This window comes from Paramormyrops kingsleyae, chromosome 16 (assembly GCF_048594095.1).
Source record: "Paramormyrops kingsleyae isolate MSU_618 chromosome 16, PKINGS_0.4, whole genome shotgun sequence".
NCBI classification, from domain to species: Eukaryota; Metazoa; Chordata; class Actinopteri; order Osteoglossiformes; family Mormyridae; genus Paramormyrops; species Paramormyrops kingsleyae.
Window position 1 is genome coordinate 6,986,555 of NC_132812.1, and position 23,274 is coordinate 7,009,828.

Here is a 23,274-nt window from a genome sequence, read left to right on the forward strand (position 1 = left end):
ATGTTGACTCCCTGGCTAACAGCATATTCAGGAAAAAAAAACACAACAAAGAACATGTATCTCTCTGTCACCCCTACAGTACATCATGGTGTCCATCCATCCATCCACCCACCCACCGGTACTTACCTTTGGAAGTGTCTGAAGAGCGCCTCCATGGTGTGGTGGTTGGGCACTGGCAGCTGCTTCACCAGCTTCTTGACGGCCTGCACACGCTCTCGGTATTCCCGTGACTCTGTTCACCAAAGAATAAGGCGGCGTGGTGAGACCGTGCTGGGCCTTGTACAGCACTGTATCCCCGGACAGCCCTGTGGTCTGCCCTGTCCATCCAACGCTTACTCCCACACTCCCCATCCTCTACAATCTCTAGAAGTTGGTCAGCTGGGGTACGTGGGCATGATGTACTAAATTGTGTGCACAATTTCGTTTAACGTTCCCATAAAATACTAAATCGAGCTCACAAAATCCCTAAAATGTGCACGCAATTTATTTTTTTGTGCTCTCAATTTGCTATATTAAGCTCTCAAATTAATTTTTCATTTAATTACATTTAATGTTTTTGTTATTTGTGTTCTGGCCTAAAGAAAATGTGACCACAAAGCCAGAAGCTAGAGTGTAGTGAGCAAATACTAAGGGTTTTATGATAGTAAATCTATTTTCTCAAATCTTTGTAATACTGCATGTCTCCCAATCCAGTCTGGTCTTAGTCTGATAGACCTGGCACTTGTCCAAACAAAGATTCAACCAATTCTATTCTGGAAATTAGGCGTTACAGTCATCTAATTCTTAATACTGCGCATGGTAATAACCAATATTTGCATACAACTCTGAGTCCATATCTTTATAATAATGGGTAATATGTCTCTCATTTCAAATGTGTTCTCCTGTACTTTTTTAATGGACAAAAGAAACTAAAAAAAAAAACTGAACAAAAAAATAATGTTCTTACTGGAGGATAAACGCGGAATTCGCTTCAATCAATGAGAACAGTATTTACAAATCAAAGTATTTTTAACTCCTGCCTTTTTTACTTAGGGCATACCAATGTTTTGAACACTAAACGACAAGGTATACTGGTGAACATGTGACCTAATGTTACCTGTTGGCTAAATTCACATTTGGAATGGTTACATGTGGTTAATCGCTCGCTCGCTCTCTCTCTCTCTCTCTCTCTCTCTCTCTCTCTCTCTCTCTCTCTCTCTCACACACACACACACACACACACATACAGAGCAAAGCTAGGGGTGTGAATGCAGGGTCAGACACTTTAATCGGTGCCCAAACCACTTTGTGTGACTTGTCTTAATGTAAGTAGGTTCAGCAGACCTGCTGTTCTTTCACGCACCGACTTGGGCTAAATGGCACGATTAAATTCCACTACTATAAATTTAGCTGAATGGGGGGGGGGGATCAATTTTGACAAAAATAAGACTAAGACTGATCCAGGGGGAGGAAATTCTTGTACATGTACCCAATTTCCCCAATCCTCCAAAAAAATGTAACATGATTAAATTGCTCCAGGATAAATTTTGCAAGTTCCCCACGATACATTTTGCCGACTGGCTACGGGACTGCTACCGATAAAATTTGTCAAAATTTTCTGGGTGGTTAGAAATGAAAAAAAAAAACAACATAAACTTTATTATAGAATATTCAGAAAATCATTTCGCACCCCACAGTTTCAGAACCACTGACCTGTACAACGTTTCTAGGAAGTTTGCCAAAAGATCCACGGAATACGTTTAGGTAGCAGATGGCTGTGTTTACAAGATGGTGGCAGCAGGCTCCATTTTCACAACTGCCCAGTGTCATTGCAGTTCCAGTTTTGGGGTGATTTGGGTTCTGGCTGATCTAGATTTTCAGGTGTAGATTTTCATCCACAAAATGATTTTGTAAAGTGGTAATAAGATCCACGAAAGATCAAACAAAGTAAGCAGAGTAATAATAACAAATGTTACCCTGTTCACAAGGTTAAACCTGTTATATAGTTACTCTTGTCTTTGCTGTCACTAAGCACCACTACTTCAATTTTGGTGAGATTTGTCTCAAAATTAGAAGAGGTCCAGATCTTCACCAATACAATTTGTCTGCAAAGATTGGAAAAGATCTGACAAATAATTTTGTGTTATCATGCTGACAATATCTGGTGTCTGTGCTGCCGTTCTCTTCGTTATCACTACAGTATATGCGGTACTGCTACAGTTTTGGGGTGATCCGTCTCAAAATTTAATCACTTCCAGTTCGTCACGCACAGAAAGCCTCAGTAAAGTTTGAAAAAGATCCATCTATCAAATGGTTTTTGAGTTATTGTCTTAACAAGAAAAGTGTCTGCAGCAGTGACGGACTGGTCCCAAACACATATGTATTCCCATTCCCTATTTGGGGGTTACAATAATCACAAATTGGGGGGGGGGGGGCACACCTGTAGAGTGGTGGGTTCCATTGAACCTTAAGTGAACAGGGCTTTCTAACCCTCCCTTAGCACATGATTATATATGTACCCTGCGCCTTGTTCCCCCATCCAGAGAAGCCCCTGCCTCATGCCCCTGCTTTATCAAAGAGACTCCAGGTTCACTGTGACCCAGCTTTGGATAAGCGATTGCCGAGGACGGCTGGACTGACGGATGTACGTACACGATTTTTCTCCTTGACATTCCCGCTTCCGAAGCAGCGTTCCCACGTGTCAGCATCTGCGTCTTCCCACATGTTTATTCAATCGCGCATCATTTTTTGGGAACGGATGTAATTTATAGCCTTTCGATGTCAGCCTGACAATGCAGATGTCACTGATAAGATTTCAGATTATCCAATTATTTATTCTTTCATTGAGACATGAACGGTGGCACAAGGCAGCTTCCTCCGACCATAAATCATGCGCGTTTGCAGTTTGTGCACCTCGCCAGAGGTGGAAGCTCCTGTAAACTAATAAATCACACGAGCTGCATCGCTGCATTTGTGCCATAAAAAATTAAGCAGTTAAACAGAGCCGGGCTCGCCGGGGACCTCTGACCGTTAACACGGAATGATGCGAGTCAGCGATTCGGAACGTGGTGGTGCCTGCCTGGCATTTATGGGGTTGCAGCCCTTTTCAGGACATGGCTGGGCATGGTCCCGGCTTGCCTGACCATTAACACGCCATGATGCGAGTCAGTGATTCATAATGTGGTGGCGCAAACTTGGTGTTTATTGGGTCAAGGCCCATCTTAGAACACGGCTGGGCATGGGCCAAGCTTACTGGAGACCCCAAACCATTACCACGTCGTGCTGCGCGTCAGCAGCTCAGAACATGGTGGAGTCCGTCTGAAGTTTATCGGGTCGCGGCCCGTCTCGGTTTGTGAAGCAGCTACCTGCCGCAGGCCGACATTCATCGCCATGGCGACAGTGCAGCCCCCATGCTAAAGGTCTTTTATCCGGCGGCGACACTGCGATGAATTATTGTTTGCGGCCAGGTCGGAAATTGTACTTTCTGGCTGCTTTTGCTTGTGATAAATCAGCCAGTCACATATCGCCGCTCACGCACAGAAAGCTGCTAACCCTAAGCTCTTCCTTTCCCTCCCTCCCTCTTTTCATGCTGCCCATACGGACCGTGGTGTGATCTGTTTAGGCCGAGAAAGCGCACTGTCGTTTGTGACGTTTACACCTGAAATCCCACTCATATGCTTTCTGATAGCTGGGGTGGACACATCACCCAGACAGCAGTGTATCATACCTGTCCTCTCTCTGTGCTGGGATTGGTCAGCTTCAAGAAACAATCCAATAGCCACAGCATGTATTTACTAAGACAATGATTCTGTCCTATGAGGGATTTCTGCTGCGTTTTAGAGTTTACTTTTAGGAACATGAGGCAGAGAGTGACACTGAACTTTATCCTCTCTGGGATCTGGTTTGGAAAATAATCCTCCATGTGCTCACTGGAAGATAAGAGAGCATGCCCTCTCAATCTGTCTGGGGGGTCCCCACCCCCCCACAGGTATCTGGTTATGCCCTCCAGGTGGCCCAGCTATGGAGGTTTTATCTAGTCCCAGCTGTACATTGACTGACTCTTAATTAATTAAAAATATGTGTTTATGTGGAGCATTTTGTCTCTTGAATTAGAGGGTAAAATGCAGAACAATGAAAAGATTCCCATCATGCAAAGCGTGAACGTCTACGTCCTCCTGGCAGTGATTCGCCGCAACTGACTGGGACACTTACTCAGCTAGACCCCAGCGCCGGGCCTGTCTTGGGGTGAGGGCAGCCAAGGGACATAGGACAGGGGGCAGCGGACAACTCGGCTGTCATTGTCCACTGGTCACATGACCATCAGAAGCAGGTGGGACTGGGGTGTGTGATTGAAGTATTCTTCTCCTCCCAAAATGAATATTGATGAGCATTCCCTGAAGGCCCCCATATTTGGAGATTGGAAAGCATATCATTTTCCCGCGCTCATCTGTACAGCCAAATCCTCCTCACCATCCATGCCTCTCCTCTCCTGATGTCAGCAGTATTACAAGCCACAGCATGATGATGAATTCAGCTGACCGCTGCCCCCTACTGGGGACAGCGAGACACGACCGGACACCTCATTCTAGGTATCTGGCGAGTTCGGTTATCAAAGGCTCCCCTCTCAAAGAGCAATGCTGAACACGTGGCCTGGGGAGACCCTTACGGACACCACAACGCCGAGTGACAGTGGTAAAAAATCAAGCATCCCTGCAACTGCTTGTATCCACGCCGTCTGACGCCCTGTAAACAGTCGCTGCCTTTGATTGATTGGAGACATAAGAGTAAAATTTGGCATCCAGGGACCCTCTGTCCATTCTGCCATGAAGATGTTCATGATGCCGGTTACTGCAGAACAAGACTCCCTACTGCCTGAAGAAACATCAACGGTAAAATGTCAAATACAAGGACCACGCATCTCCAACATCTCTGCATGCATCTCCTAGAAGAACTCCATTTAGGTTTCAAGTAGTCTTGTCACATACGCTTGAAGGGGCAGTGAAATTCCACTACACTAACTAAAAATGCATACGCTAACTAAAAACTAACATGGTAAAGTTTGAAACAGATGTAATATCACCAAACCAGGACACTGTAGCTGTGTGAACTGTAGCCCACAAGATGGCCGAACGCCCACACACTTCTGTAATGGCCTGATCAGAGTAGAACGAAAGCGACTTTAAAATAAAAGGACAATAATTATAGGAACAGCTGTATTCATTTACTGCCAGGGTCTTCCCTTAGCTCTCAGAGGAGCCGATCGGTCCTGGCAAGACAAGCAAACCGGGAGAGGAGAGATGAGGGACCGCCCCTCAACCTGAGCGCCATCCATCTTCCCTGGGAGCCGTGACTGACCTTTGACCCCCTTGAGCAAATCGTCACATCCATCATACCTGGTTTCAGTAATGCAGCTATCTGCTAGGGGTCTGGGAGGTTCTGCTCTAGCAGATTTACCCAGGTGCGACCCCAGGGCTGTAACCTGCTGGGGATGATGACAGAACGGGGAGACTGACAAGTTTTAAATAACATTCAAGCCTTTTGGGAGAACCATGCTGGGCCCTCCTGTAAAATGCCATACATCTGCCATTCAGGCAGCTGCATCCTCACTGTGTGCATTTTGCATAAACTTCAAAGATGCTGTATTCCCTTTCGTTCATTTTCAGAAAGACTTCCCTCGTTTCAGCTATAAGAAGCGACAGAACGACGTACCGCATACCTGGGATCAGGCCTTCAGGTATCATTAGCAGGCAAATAAGTGCTCTAAGTGGTGTGGTGTGGTGCTGACAGACGCAGAGCTCTGATGGCGTGGATCGGGCATCCTGACCCCCTGCCCTCCATGTGATCACATCCGCAAAAAAGCTCAAAATGGCTAAACTTCTGAAATATGGCTCACCGATCAAGCCGTAAGTTATCCTGATTGGCGTGCCGATAGCCTGAAAGGCCCAGTGCAGATGGCGTCCCACAGTGCTGCCCCCACCAGGCCCCTGCAAGATTTACTCTGCAGTTTACTCGCCCCCCCATGTCTGCTGCTGCTCAGCCTGAGCACAACCCGCCTTCTCCCACGTGCACCGTCACTCTGCCAGCCCCCCCTCACAGTGTCTGTATATGTGAACTTCTGGCTTTATGTCTCAGCTGATCCACCAGTGTTTTGTACCTTTTTCTGGAGGTGTGTTTGCAATTACTTAGCGCTAAAAGGGACTTATATATCGATCTATCGAGTACCTACTTATACCATTTCAAGGCTTTAGTGTCTAAGAGCCTAATGCTTTACAGTGTCTCCTTCACTCAGTACCTGGGTGGCAGAGGCAGATCTTTGTTGACCTTTTATACATTAGAGAATATTTTCTGTGTGTTTATGTATGAAATTCAGAGGGACAGTGCGAGACTAGGTTCCTGTACCACTGACTGGAGAGTCGCTGGTTCGAATCCTGCATTCCACAGAGTAACCGTATCTCCACTGGACCCTTTAACGAGATCCTTACCCCCCCCCCCCCCCAACTGCCTGAAAGCTCTGGGGTGCTGGATGAATGACTGACCATGTATTCTGTCCCCAAGCTGCATTCTCACCCCTAAATGTGTATATACGTCTGTTTTTTTTTTGTTTTTTGTAATGTAAAAAAATTCACATTCCTATGTACTTGTGCATATTTTTTTTGACCAGGTGCCCAAGTCATTCACGGAAAACCGGAATGCCGAGCCTTTGCTCTGACACTCCTGAGCGGGCAGATGGGAGGCAGGCGCGGGTGGGGGGTAGGGGGCGTATCTGCCCAGCCGAGCATCAGCATCCAGCAGGGAAGCCCCCTCTCAGTGGTAATGTGCCAGGGCGATGGCGTGTGCAGACTCTTGGTGACACCCCGCTTCCCGCCCTCCAAACGGGCCAGATGGCAGCGGTCACTATCTGCCGTCGCCGAGGACCAGCCGCACGGCATGTGGATATGGTGGTGGGACGTGAAGCTGGAGCGCAGTGTCAGGGGACGCTGTTGGGGGGCGTGGTGTGGGGTGACGGTGCTGGGGTGCAGTACTGGGGGACGCCATTGGGGTGCGGTAGCGGGGGGGTGCTGTTGGGGTGCAGTAGCGGGGGGGTTCTGTTGGGGTGCTGTGGGGGGGTGCTGCTAGGGCTGTTGGGGATGAGCAGTGCTCACCGGTGCCAGATGCTCCATGCATTTGGTGAGATTTTTTTACCGGTCCTCGATAGATTGATAATCCGGGGAAATGAATCCTTGCTGAGATCACAGCACTTTGAGCCTTTTTCCAATTTCAGGCCGAATGTGCAGGCAAACCTGAACAGATGTTGGCCTCGCGTTAAGTTGCTCCATTTGGGGTGTGGGGGGGGGGGTCTTTTATGGCATCATTACAACATGAGTTTCACAAGCCTCCAGCTGTCAGACACTCTACCGTTAGGCAGAAATAGGAATAGACGATTAAATCTATTTACAGTATATTTATATACTTTGAGAAACCTTCAAGATAACATTTAAAAATTACTCTGATACTTATTATTTTGATTTGTAAAAATATTCCGATTTAGGAAAAAAATATTACAATGCTGGTGTTATTCCAGACTCTTTTAACACGACACCCGGAGCTGTATTTGTGAAGCACCGAAGCTGCAGCATGCGGTATGTTACCACGCGCGGCTCTCTTGGGAATATCTGACAAAAATAAACACAAACGGGCTCACGGCCGCCCCACCACGGGCCGCCGCGTCGGAGCTGAGCCCCCGCAAGCCGCAGCCCCCCGATCTCTCGCGTCCGCCCGCTGCTCCAGCTGCTCGTCCGAACGTGCACCTGACCCCCAGCTCCCTTCGGTTTGGGAGCAGCTTCCAGATTTCAGGACGGGAGGAAATTGTGCTACATTTCCTGACAAATTGAGTTAAACGGACATTAAGTGGGCTTTAAGAATACAAATGGCCGTCTTTATCACAGGTGGACGCCGACGGCTTAATGGGGGCTGCGCTGATGCTATCGGCCCTAATGACTTGACAGGAAGCATTAAGGGCTTTGTGTAAAGAACTGGCAGAGAGGCCGGCCTCGCTAACGCGGACCTGTCAGCCACTCGCCGTCGCCCCCTTTGTGTGGGGAAGCAGATGTTTGCATGTATACGGTCAACTGGAATTACAGCGGGCAGCAGATGCCTGAAAGCGTGCCAGGCCTGTACAGACGGAGCGTGTTCGGGGGAGAGCGGGCCTGCCCCCGTGCCATAGGTGATCCCTAGCGGAACGTTCCAGAGCTTAGCCGTTTGTTTTTTTTTTTTTTTTTTGGCTTTTCTCTCATTTTGCCTGGGTAGCATTTAGGAACGCAGCCCAAACTCAGGCCTAATTACAGGCCCTGACAAAGAGGGAGCCTTTTTTTAAGAGACAATTACAGCACGGGATACAAAGAGCAGAGGCATATCCAGAAGCCTCTGGTTTTTAACAACATGAATTACATCTAAGAACTCGTGTTTTATATTCACAATTGCATGCCACTTTATTTTATCTGCAAAATAAATCAGGAATGTTCAAAAATATAAACTATAACCTGTGAGTGCTGCACTATTGCTCTTCATAAGCACAAACATTCCAAAGGTTTTAAGTAGCTGGAGTATATTTTATTCAATAAAAAAGCCATTTTTAATGAGTGTAAATCACCTCCACACACTACACAGTGAAGGACAGGTGCTAGGGAGCAAATACATATCCCACTGTTAGCTCTGAAAGCAGCGACTAACCAATCCCATCACTAGGCCCTGAAAGCAGCAGCTAACCAATCACATCGCTAGGTTCCGAAAGCAGCAGCTAACCAATCACATCGCTAGGTTCCGAAAGCAGCGGCTAACCAATCACATCGCTAGGCTCTAAAAGCAGCGGTTAGCCAATCACAGTGCTAGGCTCCAAAAGCAGTTATAGAAGTTTGTGGATTTCCCCTCCGGTTGCTCCTGCAGAAGGTCAATATTGTGTTAATTGAGATCTGCAGTATCCTTCACCCTCAGTAAACAGCAGCATGTTGTGATATTTCAGCTGCTGTGTGGTATCTGTACTGTGCACGTCTCTGCAAAGGCTGCTTTTGGGTGTTTTAGCAAACTGTCCTTGTACGACATCAGGCTCACGTTTCCTGCCCTAAAATGAATCTCTTTCCATAGAATGCTGGATTATGAAAGTCTGCTATGAAAATTAAATGAAAGAGTGGAATAAAAAAAGATTAATGGAATAAAAACCAAAACGCAACAACAGGTGCCTTATCAGCTGGTACCCATCAGAGGCATGGCGTTAATGCTGGGGCGGGGAGCCTTCAGTAACGGCCATAATGGGATCGTTTGCAGCCTTTAAGCACTTCGCTTTCTCCTCGCAAATATGCAGTTTCTTCACTGGAGTCCATTACGTTTGGGGCATCTGCTCTCTCCGAGGGTCATCGCTTAATCTGTTCAGAAATCTCCAGGCCCTCCTTCCAGGCCCTTCCGCATGAGCAGCCACTCATCCAGGCCTCAGCGTTGTCCCGTGAGCTCTAGTTTGTCAACGTGCCCCCCCTGCGTGCCCTTCTGCCTGCCTCTGCCCCCAGGGCATTCGTTTCCCTCTGTGGACTGTACCATTTAGGTCCTCCAAGATGGGGAGAGAAAAAAATGAGGGACTTTGCTGTCTTTTTAAAGGGCGGATGGAGCGTTCCCAATAGTGGAATCCTCCCCTTCCAGTCACTGGTGTCTGTATCTAAGAACCACGTAAGCAAAAGAGCCTCCACACCATTTAAAGAGCCACACCTCCCATTTGGGGAATAATTAATTGGCCCGTCTCCATCATACTCCCCCCCCCCCCCCCCACAGGCTCCTGCAGACTCCCCAGCAAACGCCCATGTCCTTCTACGCCCACGCCTGCACTGGGCTCGCTCTCCTGTATTATGTTATCAGCTTGTTTTTCTTCCGTCAATGAAAAATGTGATGCATACTCTCACGCCGTTTTTGGGCTTAGGGTTACAGAAACTGTTACCTTTAGCCCCCACCTTAAGGTGACCACCTTAATGTGACCACCTACATGTGATTATCTGTGAAGGGGTGACTTTGTGTGTGCTGTCAATTGGCCAACCAATCAGAAACCTTCGGTCTCCTGTCTTGCTTTGATTCGATAGTTTCCCTATCCCTGATTACTGGGATAAAAATTGGCCATTATAAGTATTTAAAACTCCCTTTTTAGGTGTTTTAAATACTCATTTTCCAAAAGCTGGAACAGGGGGACATACATTCCCAGACCATGCACGCATGGAATTCCGAGAATCCGATTTAAAAAAATCTACAAAAATCCCACTAATGTTTGAAGCACATCGCGTCACATGATGAGATAAATGTATACTTAGCTTGTAGGACCCTGTGCAGCTATATGGCTTCCCCCTCCAAAGCAACAAGTTCCCTATCGGGTGGCTCGGTCATCAGCGCATTCGGAGCCGCATTCATCACCCTGCCATCAGTGTCTTTGTGCACGCTCTCTGGCCGGCCCTCACCCGACAGAAACAGGTAGCTCGCACTCCATTAAACAAACACTGTGGCGGCAGACTTTTATTTGACGTTTTATTTGGCCAAGACAAATGAGCGGCAGTTGGATTATAACATAATTTGTCTTGTCTTTATTACCGGCACAAAGGACACCATTCATTAATTATTCTGCCGTCGTGGCCCAACACTAACTGGAAAGGTCCCTCATTGGACAGATGGCGAGGACAATGTTATTTATATCAATCAGGAACGAACGCTCGAGCCCAATGACTATACCTTGGACCAGCTTGATTTATGCCTCTCGGCCTGCGGCTCGACCCCCACAGGCCCCTGCTGGTCCGTTTTAATCGAAACGGGACTGACGGCAGAGTCAGATTTGGCATGCTTGTGTACACACTGGGTCTGCTCTCTTTCTCTCTCCCGGAGCAGAGATCGCTCTGCGTTTCCCCGCTAACCGCCCTTGCGGGCTCCTGACCGGCTCCTAGCAGGGATTCTGTCAGAACTTTTTACTGCTCGAAATCGAACCTGGCTGGCTGTCCGCTGCACACATGCTTTCAATGCACCTTTCGGCTGAGGTAATCTGAATGAGGGCCTCGTTAAATAACAGGTCTCGTATTTACTGCCGGCACAGCTCCAGCATGACAGTCTAGCCCCGGGAGGAAAATATTTTGACTTTAATGATTTTATTTTGTCGTAAGTACATGGGGAAAAAAACTTACTTATAACACCTGCCAACTCATTTCATGCTACTTAGACCTTGAAGCCTCTGAAGTAAATAATGTGAAATGTGATTAGTATAGAAAAGAAAGTAGTTTGTCCCTAGTATGCCTTGTTCACTTTGCCTGACATAATCGATTATTAAACTGGCCACACGTGCTTCTACCAACAGGTCCTTGTGTGTTATACATGGCGTCCTGTGAGCTAACCTGCAGATCTCTGGCTAAGGCTGAGGAAGCCTGATATTCAGCACCCCAGTAATCACTTCTTTCTACAGGCGTGTGGTGGAGAGTGTCCTCACATCCCATATCACTGTGTATATGGCAGCTGCTCTGCAGCAGAGGATTATGGGTAGCAGTCTGCCTACCATTGGGGGTATCAGCAGGTGCAGGAAGAATACCTCCTGCATCACGAGGGGCTCCACCCCCCCCACAAGTTCTGTTTGTCCCTTTACCATACTGCAGCATCAGGCATAAAACCCCTGAGACTGCCCCCACCCCACCACGAACATGAACATCACCACTATGCACAGAAAAACTTTATTGTCACTGTCACTAACCTAGTGGGTGCTATGTACACCCTCTTCTTTTGGCACATCATGTCACTTGTTAGTCAACATTCCATTCATATATTTGTATTTTATATTTTATTTTTTAATTTATTTTTTAATTTTATATTTTTTTTCTATTTTATACTTACTTTTATATCTTAAAATATCATTATAATTTTACTTACTTGTTGTATCGCCCTGGTTTGTTTTGTACTGCGCACCGGGACCCAAGGAATGACAGTTAGCCTTCAAATCTTGAATAAAATTGAGTAGGCAAAAGCAGCAGCTAAAATCATCATACTTCGCTGTGGTCATGCATTTAGGAATTTATAACCACTCATTCTACGTATTTGCATGAGACTTCAACAGTCATTACTCTAAACATTAAATTTAATATTAAATGCATTCCTTATATAGGAAATTCTGAAGCAACATGTTCTGCTAATTAGCTAGACCAATGTTTCCCAACCCAGTCCTATGGGAGCCTTGGCCAGTCCACGTTTTTGCTCCCTCCCAGCTCCCAGCCAATCAGGAACACCGAATACCTGGTACAGACGGCTGGGAGCTGAGAAGAAGCAAAAACATAGACTGTCTGAGGTTCCCCGAGGATTGGGTTGGGAATCACTGAGCTAGACAGCTACAACCACCTGACTCAACTAGCTACTTATTTGTGTGGAGGGGAGGGTTTGTGATGTTTTGAGTGGGGGACCAAAATGAAGAATCCCACTGCTGTCTATGCTGTGTAGCTTCTGTTCCATCCAGGTTTAAGGACAGTAAGTGTCCATACCCCCATCTTCCTGAAAGATGCCTCACTGTGGCAAGTCTGCACACACCAATCCCATTAAATAGCTAATTCTGCATATCGATCACATTCTCGTCAATTCAATTTATAATTCAAAAAACATATTTTTAAAATGTTTGTCCCACACAAACAGCGCCAATTCTCCTTGCTTTGCCACAACAATTACAAATGTGTGTGGAATCGCATCAAAAGGCGAGAAATATTTGTAAGTCCCATTATCAACCACAAAAGCAGAAAATGCTTTATGGGAAATTCTGCAAAAACAGTGTAACTGGCCGCTGATCTAAATGAGCACTATTACAGTGCTTGTGATTGTAGCTGCAGATTGCCACTCTCACTAGCCATTTGAAATCTTGAGAGACTTTAATGATTGATGACCTGTTACAATATAAGACAGTTAGAAGGAGTAGAGACTCCCTTATGTGGATTCAATAAAACCTTATAGATGGATGTTGCAATGCAATACACACGTTTGGAAAATATTGACGATATACTTCCTGAATTCAATGCGATGTGGATGCCGTTAAAAGTATGTCTTACACTGTAAAACACCATTTTTTGTTTGAGAATATTTGTATTGCAAAACATTCTCTCACCGGTCTCTGGAATCCCAACTACTACATTAAACTTTTAAATCAGATACTCTAAGTTACTCCTACAATATAAGTATAAATATAATCATTTATACATCATAAAGATAAAATTAAGGGCTCACATAGAAATCTCTGTACAACCTAGAATCACAGAATCTACATAAAGCCATACTGTGCCTCTTACAAACAATATCATGTACTATTTGTGTAAATAAGGCTTGTTACTTCTTCGATAATGTTGCTTCTTACTGATCTTTAAGTCTCATTGAAAGGGAAAAAAATAAAACATAAAGAGCAAATAGGTTTACAGGTTGTGATTAAGATTTGAAAGCCCTCCCCTTTCTGCTTTTAGTTAATGAAAAACAAAGTCTGGAAGGATCTAAGTTGTAATTTATTAAACATGAAACGTTCCTTGATGAAATATAGAAATGAGATATATTTTGCATTTCAAAGATTTAAGCTGACAACTTACTTGCATGCAAATTAAGCTGAAATTTATATATAGAAAAAGTTTTTGAAGCAAAATTGATTCTGAATGTGCCTGTTACAATGACGCTGAGCATAGATAAGAAGGCGCCGTTTATTTCTCCAAAGCGCTGAAATGAGTTTCTCTCTGCCATTGTATGTTAGCGTTCATCTCCTCTTCCAAGGCACTGCATATTAAAGCAATGCATCAAATTAGTAATACATTTGTTAATTACAAATTTAAAAAGCACAACTGTGTTGTTTTCCCAATATATTTCTTCGCACTTAATTCAAAAGCAACATTGCAAATGTGTCCCTTAATCATTTATGTGAAGGATTTGACAGTGCAAAACATAAATTCAAAAATCTTCCCCAAAAGCTTCTCTTTTGTGTCATTTCACTATCTATTTCTTACCAAATGCAGGCCAAAAGCATGTGTTATTGAACCCACACAACACAGCTCTTCCCTGTAAAGAATGGTCCATTCGGTCATGCTCCAAACCCGTTTAAGGTTGCAGTGGGTAAAGGGTAGTATGAAAGCAATATGTCAGAGACAAGCCCTCATTTTTAAAATGTTAGTTTTTATTGCGTTGTTGCTTTCTAATCTAATGGTGATTATTTGTTAGCCTTGCCTGAAAACAGTGTGTTACATACAACCATTCTGTAAGGTAGCTTAGCTTTTGCTATTCAGCAATCACTCAGGTTGCGTAATAGTCCATTGCGTTAGATATTCATGAAGGTAATGTGCTCCTTCCATTTTCTGTAAAGGGCCCGATAAAAAATGTGGCTGATCACCATGCTCACTGTTCAGCTGCCTGCCGCAGTGTCACACATTTGCATACATTTGGTGTACACGTACTTTTGGTATCCGTCACAACACCACGTAATAAGGTATGGATTTTTCTAACAGCCTGTCTCGTTAGCTTTATTTTTCCATCCTACCAGAATTAATTAAAAGCCCTTCAATGCGACAGAAAATACAGTGCCTGAAACTAGCCATGAACTTTCACCAAACAGACACTAAAATGTCGCTACCATTTCTCTCTTAGTCTGACCAACGCTATCACTTAACCTATACATACACTTACAAGCTTTTTCCAGGGCAAATAATTATAGTAACTAGCTAAGTAAATTAATTTATTAATAGCAGTCTGTCAGGTTTCCTCCAACTTTAATACATATTTTGACGATGCCGTCACGTTTTACGTAGCTAACATTGGTTCTCCTCCGCAAAGGATTCGGCCACAGCACGTTCTGCTGGCCTGCAGGTTTCATTAGCGTTGCGACGCACAGAGCAATTTTACAACATTAAAAGCACTTGAATTAATACACTCAAATCTCCGAATAAAAAGCATACGCTTCCTGTTTATTGGGTGACAGTTGAAAGTGGGAGAGAGTCGTTTTAGGTTCCACGAGTTAAGCGAGAAGCCGCTTCCCACAGCCGCACACACTGGTCTGTGTTCACGCTGCTCAGCTCCTATGAGGGTGTTGCTTCAAGGTCCGGGGAAGCAGAAGCGGTGGGGTTTTACGGCGATGCCTCTGGCCACCCACTGGCTGGCTGAAGCCGCGGCCTGACATTTGCTCGTTGACTGGAAACACTCGGGACAGGCAGCCACCGGCATTGTGTGAGGATGTTAGGTAGTAATTCTCATAAAGGCCCGATTCATCAGCGCGGGGGTGGCACAAAAGGGCGAGTTTGTCAGTGAGACAGGTGGCGGGAGATCTCGCTCGGATGCTGAGCGATATGAATAATAGATTCTGGGAAATGTGCGCCAGGACCCGGCCTGTAAACACAGCTGCCTCCCCTCCCTTCCAAAAAGGGCGGCGTGGCAGGATGGGGGAGCACGGCTGCACCTGAGGACCGTGGCCGATTAACTAATAAAAACTGCAGGCTAAATGTGGGGGGGGGGGGGTGGTGGTGGCGGCAGTCTTGTCATTGACAGGCGGGGGGGATATAGGAAACAGGGGAGAATTCTGGATGGGCGGTTGGTCAACATTAAATATGAACAGCATGGAAATGAACGATGGAGGAGAATGAGCAACATGTTTAAATATTAAACCCTTCTGTGGCTTCCAAAGCCAAAGGCTCATTGCTACCAAAGCCAAAGGCTCATGGCTAACAAACCCAAAGGCTCATGACTACCAAAGCTAAAGGCTCATGGCTACCAAAGCCAAAGGCTCATGGCTACCAAAGCTAAAGGCTCATGGCTACCAAAGCCAAAGGTTCATGGCTAACAAAGCTAAAGGCTCATGGCTACCAAAGCCAAAGGTTCATGGCTAACAAAGCCAAAGGCTCATGGCTACCAAAGCTAAAGGCTCATGGCTACCAAAGCTAAATGCTCACACTGACACTGCTTTTACACTCATGCTCTTGTCTCTGTGTTAGCTGGGTGGTGGGATTCAACCTGCACAGGGCTTCATGAGTTCACACCGCGAGCGGCAAGAGCGACTGGAAGTAATTCATTCTGTATGCGAGGGTGCGCCGCAAGGTGGCGACGCACGATTTGGGCGGAAGTAGCGTCCAAATGCCCAGTCAACTTTATGGCAATGAGATGAAGCCTGGTCAACCTTATGGTACTGAGCTATGACGTGGTTTGGCGAGGACCAATTGGAATGTAGAAATGCTCCATTATAGAGAGTTCACAGAACACAAGAAGAACTTTTGTTCCGATCGAACAGTTCCCAAGCGCAATGGAGAACATGTACTGTATGGAACACAGTCAGTGTATAAACTCTGAGACAGCATACGTCTCTACACTGTGTTTCACACCCTCTACACATTGTCAAATGTATGTGGCATATAGATACGTGTTTAAAAAACCCATGTAGACATGTATTTTTACACCATATCAACACAGGTCTTTCCGCCCTAAGATGTACCTAGTACTTTTCTATTCAAGGGCAAAGGTTTCCGTCTATAATGCATTATATTGGCTGCCATATGATAATATTTAGGTTTTTAGTCATAACCATTGAAACTCCAAATCAGTGAAAATTTCAACAAAGATGTTAATTGTTTTGTCTGATATGCTGAATTATAATGTCTGACTTGGAGCAAATGAAGTAACTCTCGGACAGCCCAATATAAAACTATATATGCAGTTATTTTGTAGGTTTCCATTAACATGCCCATTATCTAGGCTATTGAGTGCACATTCTTAAGTACAGTCTTTAATTTTGCATTCATGTCATCTTTACAGGCACGTTTCACCAATATTATTAAAGCGTGGGGCGGATGTGACATAAACAAAAAAGGAAGCATTAAATATATGATCAGTGCAAATTCCAAAACATCTTTAATAAATCACTTCTTATACAATTAATTTCTCCCAAATTTTCACAGAACATTAATGATTTCATTGTGAATGTTTCCCGACAGTCTGATATTAAACCAGCTTCCCAGAGGTTCTAACACTAACTGAGGTTTAACTAACATGAGGCGAGTGCTGCTCTTAGGATTCAAACAGATTTTTTTGGTGTTGTAGGGAGAAAGGGGTGAAATGCCGTGTCCAGAGGGCAAAAAGAAAAATGGCGCGTCGAGACGTATTCTGTCTCAGGGTTTATACCCCGACATTCCTTAAAACTGATTATTGCCATAGCAGGATCCCCAGTTATTTATGCAGTGTCCCTGTTTGCTTCAAGGACATATATTTAAAAATCTGGCACAGACTAAGGTGTTTGAATTTACTGGTGTTCCAGATGAGTTGGAGAAATGCATAATATGTTTTTGTGAAAAAAGAAAGGAAAACGAAATCGCATACTAATTTTGGCACCATAGCAAAACAATGTAAATCGTTGGTGACGTTAACATTACTTATTTTTAGCATTAGTGATTGTCTTAACATAATGACATGTGCTTTGACAAATTATACCCTGTCGGCAGTCGGCACAAAGATAAGCTACACGTTCGTTTGATTTGATGACCCCTTTAAAAAGTTTGGAAGACCTAGCATGCTGAACGGCCTTGTCCCCGCCTACTACATCAACATCAGAGAGCGTCCCAAGAGTTTGCTAGTGCTGCGGGCAGCGTGGCCAGAGCGAATGCTGATGGTCTCACAGCCCATGGTCTGAATGTACCGTCAAGGAAAGGCTCTGTTAGCTCATGCGTGTAGAACTTTGGCCTGTGTTTACAGTAGCGACCGCCTGTTTCTTCGGGGCTCCTGTCACAGGATGAGAGCCGCCGCACATCAACAGCAATGTAGCCAGCATGATAACACAATCATTTGACTCTATTATTTACAGTTGTTTTCAGTTTCAGATATTGACGAGTAAGATGCCAGTTAAGGTTGTAGCATATTACTATGTGGAATATTAACAACTGACAACATATCTAGCTAAATAAAATTAGTTTTTCTGCTGGGTATTCTGTATGGTGGTATAACTGTCCTGTTGATGTTTCTGTACCATAAAAGACCAAACCTACATTGCTGCCTGTTTTTATTGCATTTGATGACTCCCTTGCTGGAGTTTAGGAAGAATTTGCCCAGCAGAAGGTAATTAATTCTTCAATTAAAATGTTGTTAAACATTTTTAATGAGTAATGGGCACTCGGGAATTTGATACAAAAGTCTTAAAGAAAAGAAAGGAAAGAAAAACATGGATTATTTACCTTCTGAAAACGTGCTTCATGACCTGGACTGAATATCAAACAGATTTACAAATATAAATAAAAAATCAAACGAGCTCTAGAGTGACTAAACGTGCTTCATCTCAGGTGATTATTCTAGGCTGTTCTCATGTGCTGTTTTTTTTTAACATTGCAAATTAGGCCAGGATTACGCTCACAAAAACGTATCATCAAACAACGCTGTAAGGATCCAAGGGCAAACGAGCGTATTCCCAGCTCGGCAGATTTAATTAACACAGAAGAAGCACATTTCTGTTGTGTGGAGGAAAACTATCGTATCAGATTAAAATCCAGAAGTTCATTTTCAGTCTGATGCAATCTGCCCGCCACAGTTAAGGGTGCAAATTCAGGACCCTGGAATGCTAATTCAGATGCCCTCCTGCGGTGCAGCCCCTGAACGGTGCGTATGACCTTTAAAGGAGCACATTATGGTTTGCTCTACGGCTTGGGTGTCCGCCGTGATGCCTGAGCTACAGCAACCCATAATAGGAGGCGCGATCTGTGGGATCCTGGCACTGCCGTCTCAATTAGTGACTTGTAAATGTGTTCCTTGCTTAATCACCCAAAAACTGGCCCCTAGGACCCTTGCTAATGCAACCCCATTAAAAGGGCCATCAAAACAAAAGATCTGCTCCTAATGACAGCAATCCCTCACCGCTGTCATGGAAGAAAAGCCAAACTTGTGTCTTAAGTGAGGACTGATGGATGACCGTGATGTGCCATGTCAGAGAGCTTTATTATGAGTGATGGACGAGAGCGTCTGCGCTGTTCATCCCAGAATGCACTTCACTGGCTTCCGCTAAAAGCAAGACATGGGGGGGTAAGGGGCTGGCCTGCACTTATGCACAACCACTAATTAAATGCAATTCACACACACTTCCTGACACCCATTTATGGGTGGTCATTACTTGGCTCCATAGTGCCTCCTTCTGGGATGGTCTGGGACACCTGCACATGAGTTAGAACTTGAAGCAAGTCTGCTGGTGATAGGGGTTCGAGTTGCGTTAGCATGTGGAGTTTGGAGACAGTATACAAGGGTCAAGGACTATGCTTTGTTCAATCAAAGAAAAGCACTAAAATAGATAAATAGGCCATTGTATTAATTACACGAGGAAAATTTCGATTCCTCTGTCTATACATAAAAAATAATCAAAACACCCACTAGAACTCATCCAAATGGCTTCCCTTGACAATCCGCACATGAGTATGACACTTGACAAAAAATCAGCTCATGAAAGGGTCTCCACCAGCACTTCTCCATCACCACTTCTTTCCATCTGGTCCTTCCCTCTGTCAGCTCTCTTCTCCATTGCCTCATTCCTCGGTCACCCCTGCTCTCCATATTGTCTGTCACCACTTCTCTCCATTGCCCCTTCTCTTTGTCAGACCCTCTCTCCATTGCCCCTTCTCTCCATTGCCCCTTCTCTTTGTCAGACCCTCTCTCCATTGCCCCTTCTCTCCATTGCTCCATTTCTCCATTGAGCCATTCTCTGTCACCCCTTCTCTTCATCATCCCTTCTGGGCGTCTGCATTTTTTCTCTGTCGCTCCATTTCTCCATCACCCTTTTTCTCCATTGACCCCTTCTCTCTGTGGCCCTTTTCTCCGTCACCCCTTTTCTCTGTCTGGCCTTTCTTTCCCTCTCCCCTTCTCTCTGTCACTCCTTTTCTCCATTGCCCTTTACTCTGCCAACCCTTCTCTGTCAGGCCCTTTTCTACTGGCCCTTCTCTTTTGGGCTTTTCTCAGTCAGTCCATTTCCCTTTTCCAATGGTCCTTCTAGTCAGCCTTTCTCTCTATTCCATTGGCCCTTCACATTGGCTCTTCTTACTATTCCATTGGCCCTACTCAACAGCCCTTTGCCTTTTTCCATTGGCCCTTCTAATCAGCCCTTCTCTCTTTCTTTAGGGGAAGATGGTGGTGCAGGAGGTAATGTTATCGTTTGGCATCCAGAGGGTTGTAGGTTCGAGCCCTGGTTCCTCCTGACCCTATCAAAGTGTCCTTGAGCAAGACACTGAACCTCAAATTGCTCCCAGTGTGCAGGTTGATGCCTTGCATGGCAGCCTTTGCCACCAGTGTATGAATGTGTGTGTGGATGGGTGAATGTGAGGCATGTATTCTAAAGCACTTTGAGTACTTGTAGGAGAAGAAAAGCACTATATAAATGCAGTCCATTTTTCCATTGGCCCTTCACCTTTTTCTATTGGCCCTTCTCATCAGCCTTTCTCTCTTTTCCATTGGCGCTTCTCATTAGCCCTTCTCTCTTTTCCATTGGCCCTTCTCATCAGCCCTTCACCTTTTTCTATTGGCCCTTCTCATTAGCCCTTCTCTCTTTTCCATTGGCCCTTCTCATTAGCCCTTCTCTCTTTTCCATTGGCCCTTCTCATCAGCCCTTCTCTCTTTTCCATTGGCCCTTCTCGTCGGCCTTTCTCTCTTTTCCATTGGCCCTTCTCATCAGCCCTTCACCTTTTTCTATTGGCCCTTCTCATCAGCCCTTCTCTCTTTTCCATTGGTCCTTCTCATTAGCCCTTCTCCCTTTTCCATTGGCCTTTCTCGTCGGCCCTTTGCCCTTTTCCATTGGCCCATCTTGTTGGCCCATCTCCCTTGTTCATTGGCCCTTCTCTGTCTGCTGCATTGTGCGGCCCTTTCAATGACAGGTAATGAAGCGAGCTGCTAATTGTGATAAAAATAATTCCACACGCCATTCTATTAGGCATAAATGATTTGGCCACTTGGGGTATGTGCATTCCAAATTAGTTATTCTTTTTGTGTTCCAAATTACCTATTCTTTGTGAAGTTTCTTTCACATTATTAGCAAGCTCTGCAGCTAGCCATTGGCTTTTTTCCAGGTCTCTGCGCAATACATATTTTTCTGCTCTCTCGCAAGAAGACTCAGTTGGAGGTAGCGAGGGCCGCAGAGGTAGGAGTGGGGTATGAACCCGAGCAGGAAGGACAGCGGGCGCCGGAATGTTCTCTCAGGATGACATCAGTGTCCCTGGACTTCCTTGTGTCACCGCTTTGATATTTCCTATTGAGACGGGATCAAAGAGGTTCGCGCACATGGTCCTACTGCAGGGCAAACCCAGGAAGCTTAAAACTCATGCCACTAAACAATTGAAAACACATTCAGAAGAAGAAAAGAGAAGGACGCGATGAAATCTCAGCCCAAGAAATGATCATCCGTGCACTTAAATCTGCACCGTGCCAGATGAAAGGCTGCACTGTGTGCTTTTTTTGGCCCTAATTATAAAAGCCGTTTCCCTTTAAGAAAAGCGGCATGCATGGCCCCTAGTGGCCTGCACAGATATCTCTCAATCGGCAGAGAGTGTTGCAGGTAAGGCTAATTACACCTCCTGCTATGAGGAGGCCTGCCAGTACTAATTAGATACCTAAACTGCCACTGACAGCAGGAAAAACACACATACTGTTCTCATCTGTTTCACTGCAAGCAAGTGCCTGCATTAAGGAAATTATATATATGTATGTATGTAGATATATGCATACACACATACACACACACACATACACACACACTTACATACACAACAAATCAAAATACATATATGACTTGTGTATATGTGTACACTCTCTACATATTAAATGTGCTTACAATAAAGGAGCAATCAAATGATAATTAGAATGACACTTCACAATCCTGACCACGATCGCTAACCAGGCTAATTAAATACGCCCCCCCCCCACCCCCGCGGCCCCGGCGTCACAAAGCTGCTCTGTAATCAGACGTGTGTGACGGCGGCCCGGGGCCCATCAGATGGCCCGCTCCGGCCGCGGCTCCCAGAAGCCTCTGCTCTGGCTGCTTCCTCACACAAACTTTGCTTGGAACCTGAGACGGGGTACAGATGGTGCCCGTGTGTCCCAGGGCCCGCGGGGGAAACCGCTCATCTTTACCAGCATCATTTATTCATGTGCGGTGGGGGAGGGGGGGCTTGGACTAGCAGATAACGACCGCCCAACCGGGTCCGGAGAGAGGACCCGTCTAGCCCAGCCCAAAGAGAGAGGGTGTCCGTGGCACTATGGGATGCCATTTTATATCATTGAATCCAGTACTCTCATGTGGTACATGAATGCAATCCTGTCTTCCCATCCCATATGTGGGAGGAAGACCCGGAACGAGGGAGGATGGGCTGGGCTTCCCCGGAGCAGACAGCTAGCCCCCAGTGCTGCCCCTAGGGGGGGGGGGGGGGGGTTACCGACCCACCTGATGGCCAATCATTAATCAGGCCAAGCTAAGGAGCTACGCAGAGTCATCTCTGTCAAGGAAATGTACCAAAGCCCCATTTCAGTCTATATGTTGTGAATACGATGGACTGTCATTCCATCCAGGGAATCCTCAACCTTGTGCCTTGCGCCACCTACAGTAGGTTCCAGGCCCTCTGTAAGCCCAGCACAAGATAAGCAAAGGGACGATATATGATTGGACCAGCACCTTATTTAGCTCCTGAGGAATGAAGATGAGCTTCACTGAGGAAACACAGTCGAAGGTCGATCATTAGCTGCAGAGCTCTACGGCACAGAGCCGCCAATCAGCAGCCCTGTCACTCGTCTTTAAGAGTGACTCGCGTGTCACGTGCGTACTGTATGGGGAAAGTGACCCAGACCCGGCCTGATTGGACAGAGCCCTCGTATGACGTTCAGACTCAAAATCTCACTGCTGGGGGGGGGGGGATGGAAAATCACGATAGGAGTAAACAAGTTACAGAATGAGATGAGCGTCCGTGCCGGCTCTCAGCTTATCCGGGTCACACGTGTGCCTTTGGACTCCCAAGAGGAGCACGGACGGTGTCATCCCAGGTGGCCTGTGCCTTCTCATCATAAGAACATAAGAACATAAGAACTATACAAACGAGAGGAGGCCATTCGGCCCATCGAGCTCGCTTGGGGAGAACTTAACTAATAGCTCAGAGTTGTTAAAATCTTATCTAGCTCTGATTTAAAGGAACCCAAGGATTCAGCTTGCACTACGTTATCAGGAAGACTATTCCATACTCTGACTACACGCTGTGTAAAGAAGTGCTTCCTTAAATCCAGTTTGAAATGTTCTCCCGCTAATTTCCACCTATGGCCACG

The 23,274-nt window shown here is 45.6% G+C and overlaps 1 protein-coding gene across 1 annotated transcript in view; it reads right to left on the minus strand.

The window, feature by feature from the left end:
* arhgap15 (Rho GTPase activating protein 15) overlaps positions 1 to 23,274 on the minus strand; it is a 126,641-nt gene that overhangs the window by 13,432 nt on the left and 89,935 nt on the right. Inside the window, exon 13 of the mRNA XM_023815998.2 lies at positions 127 to 232. Coding sequence (XP_023671766.2) covers positions 127 to 232 — 106 coding nt within the window. The remainder of the gene's footprint in view (positions 1 to 126; positions 233 to 23,274) is intronic.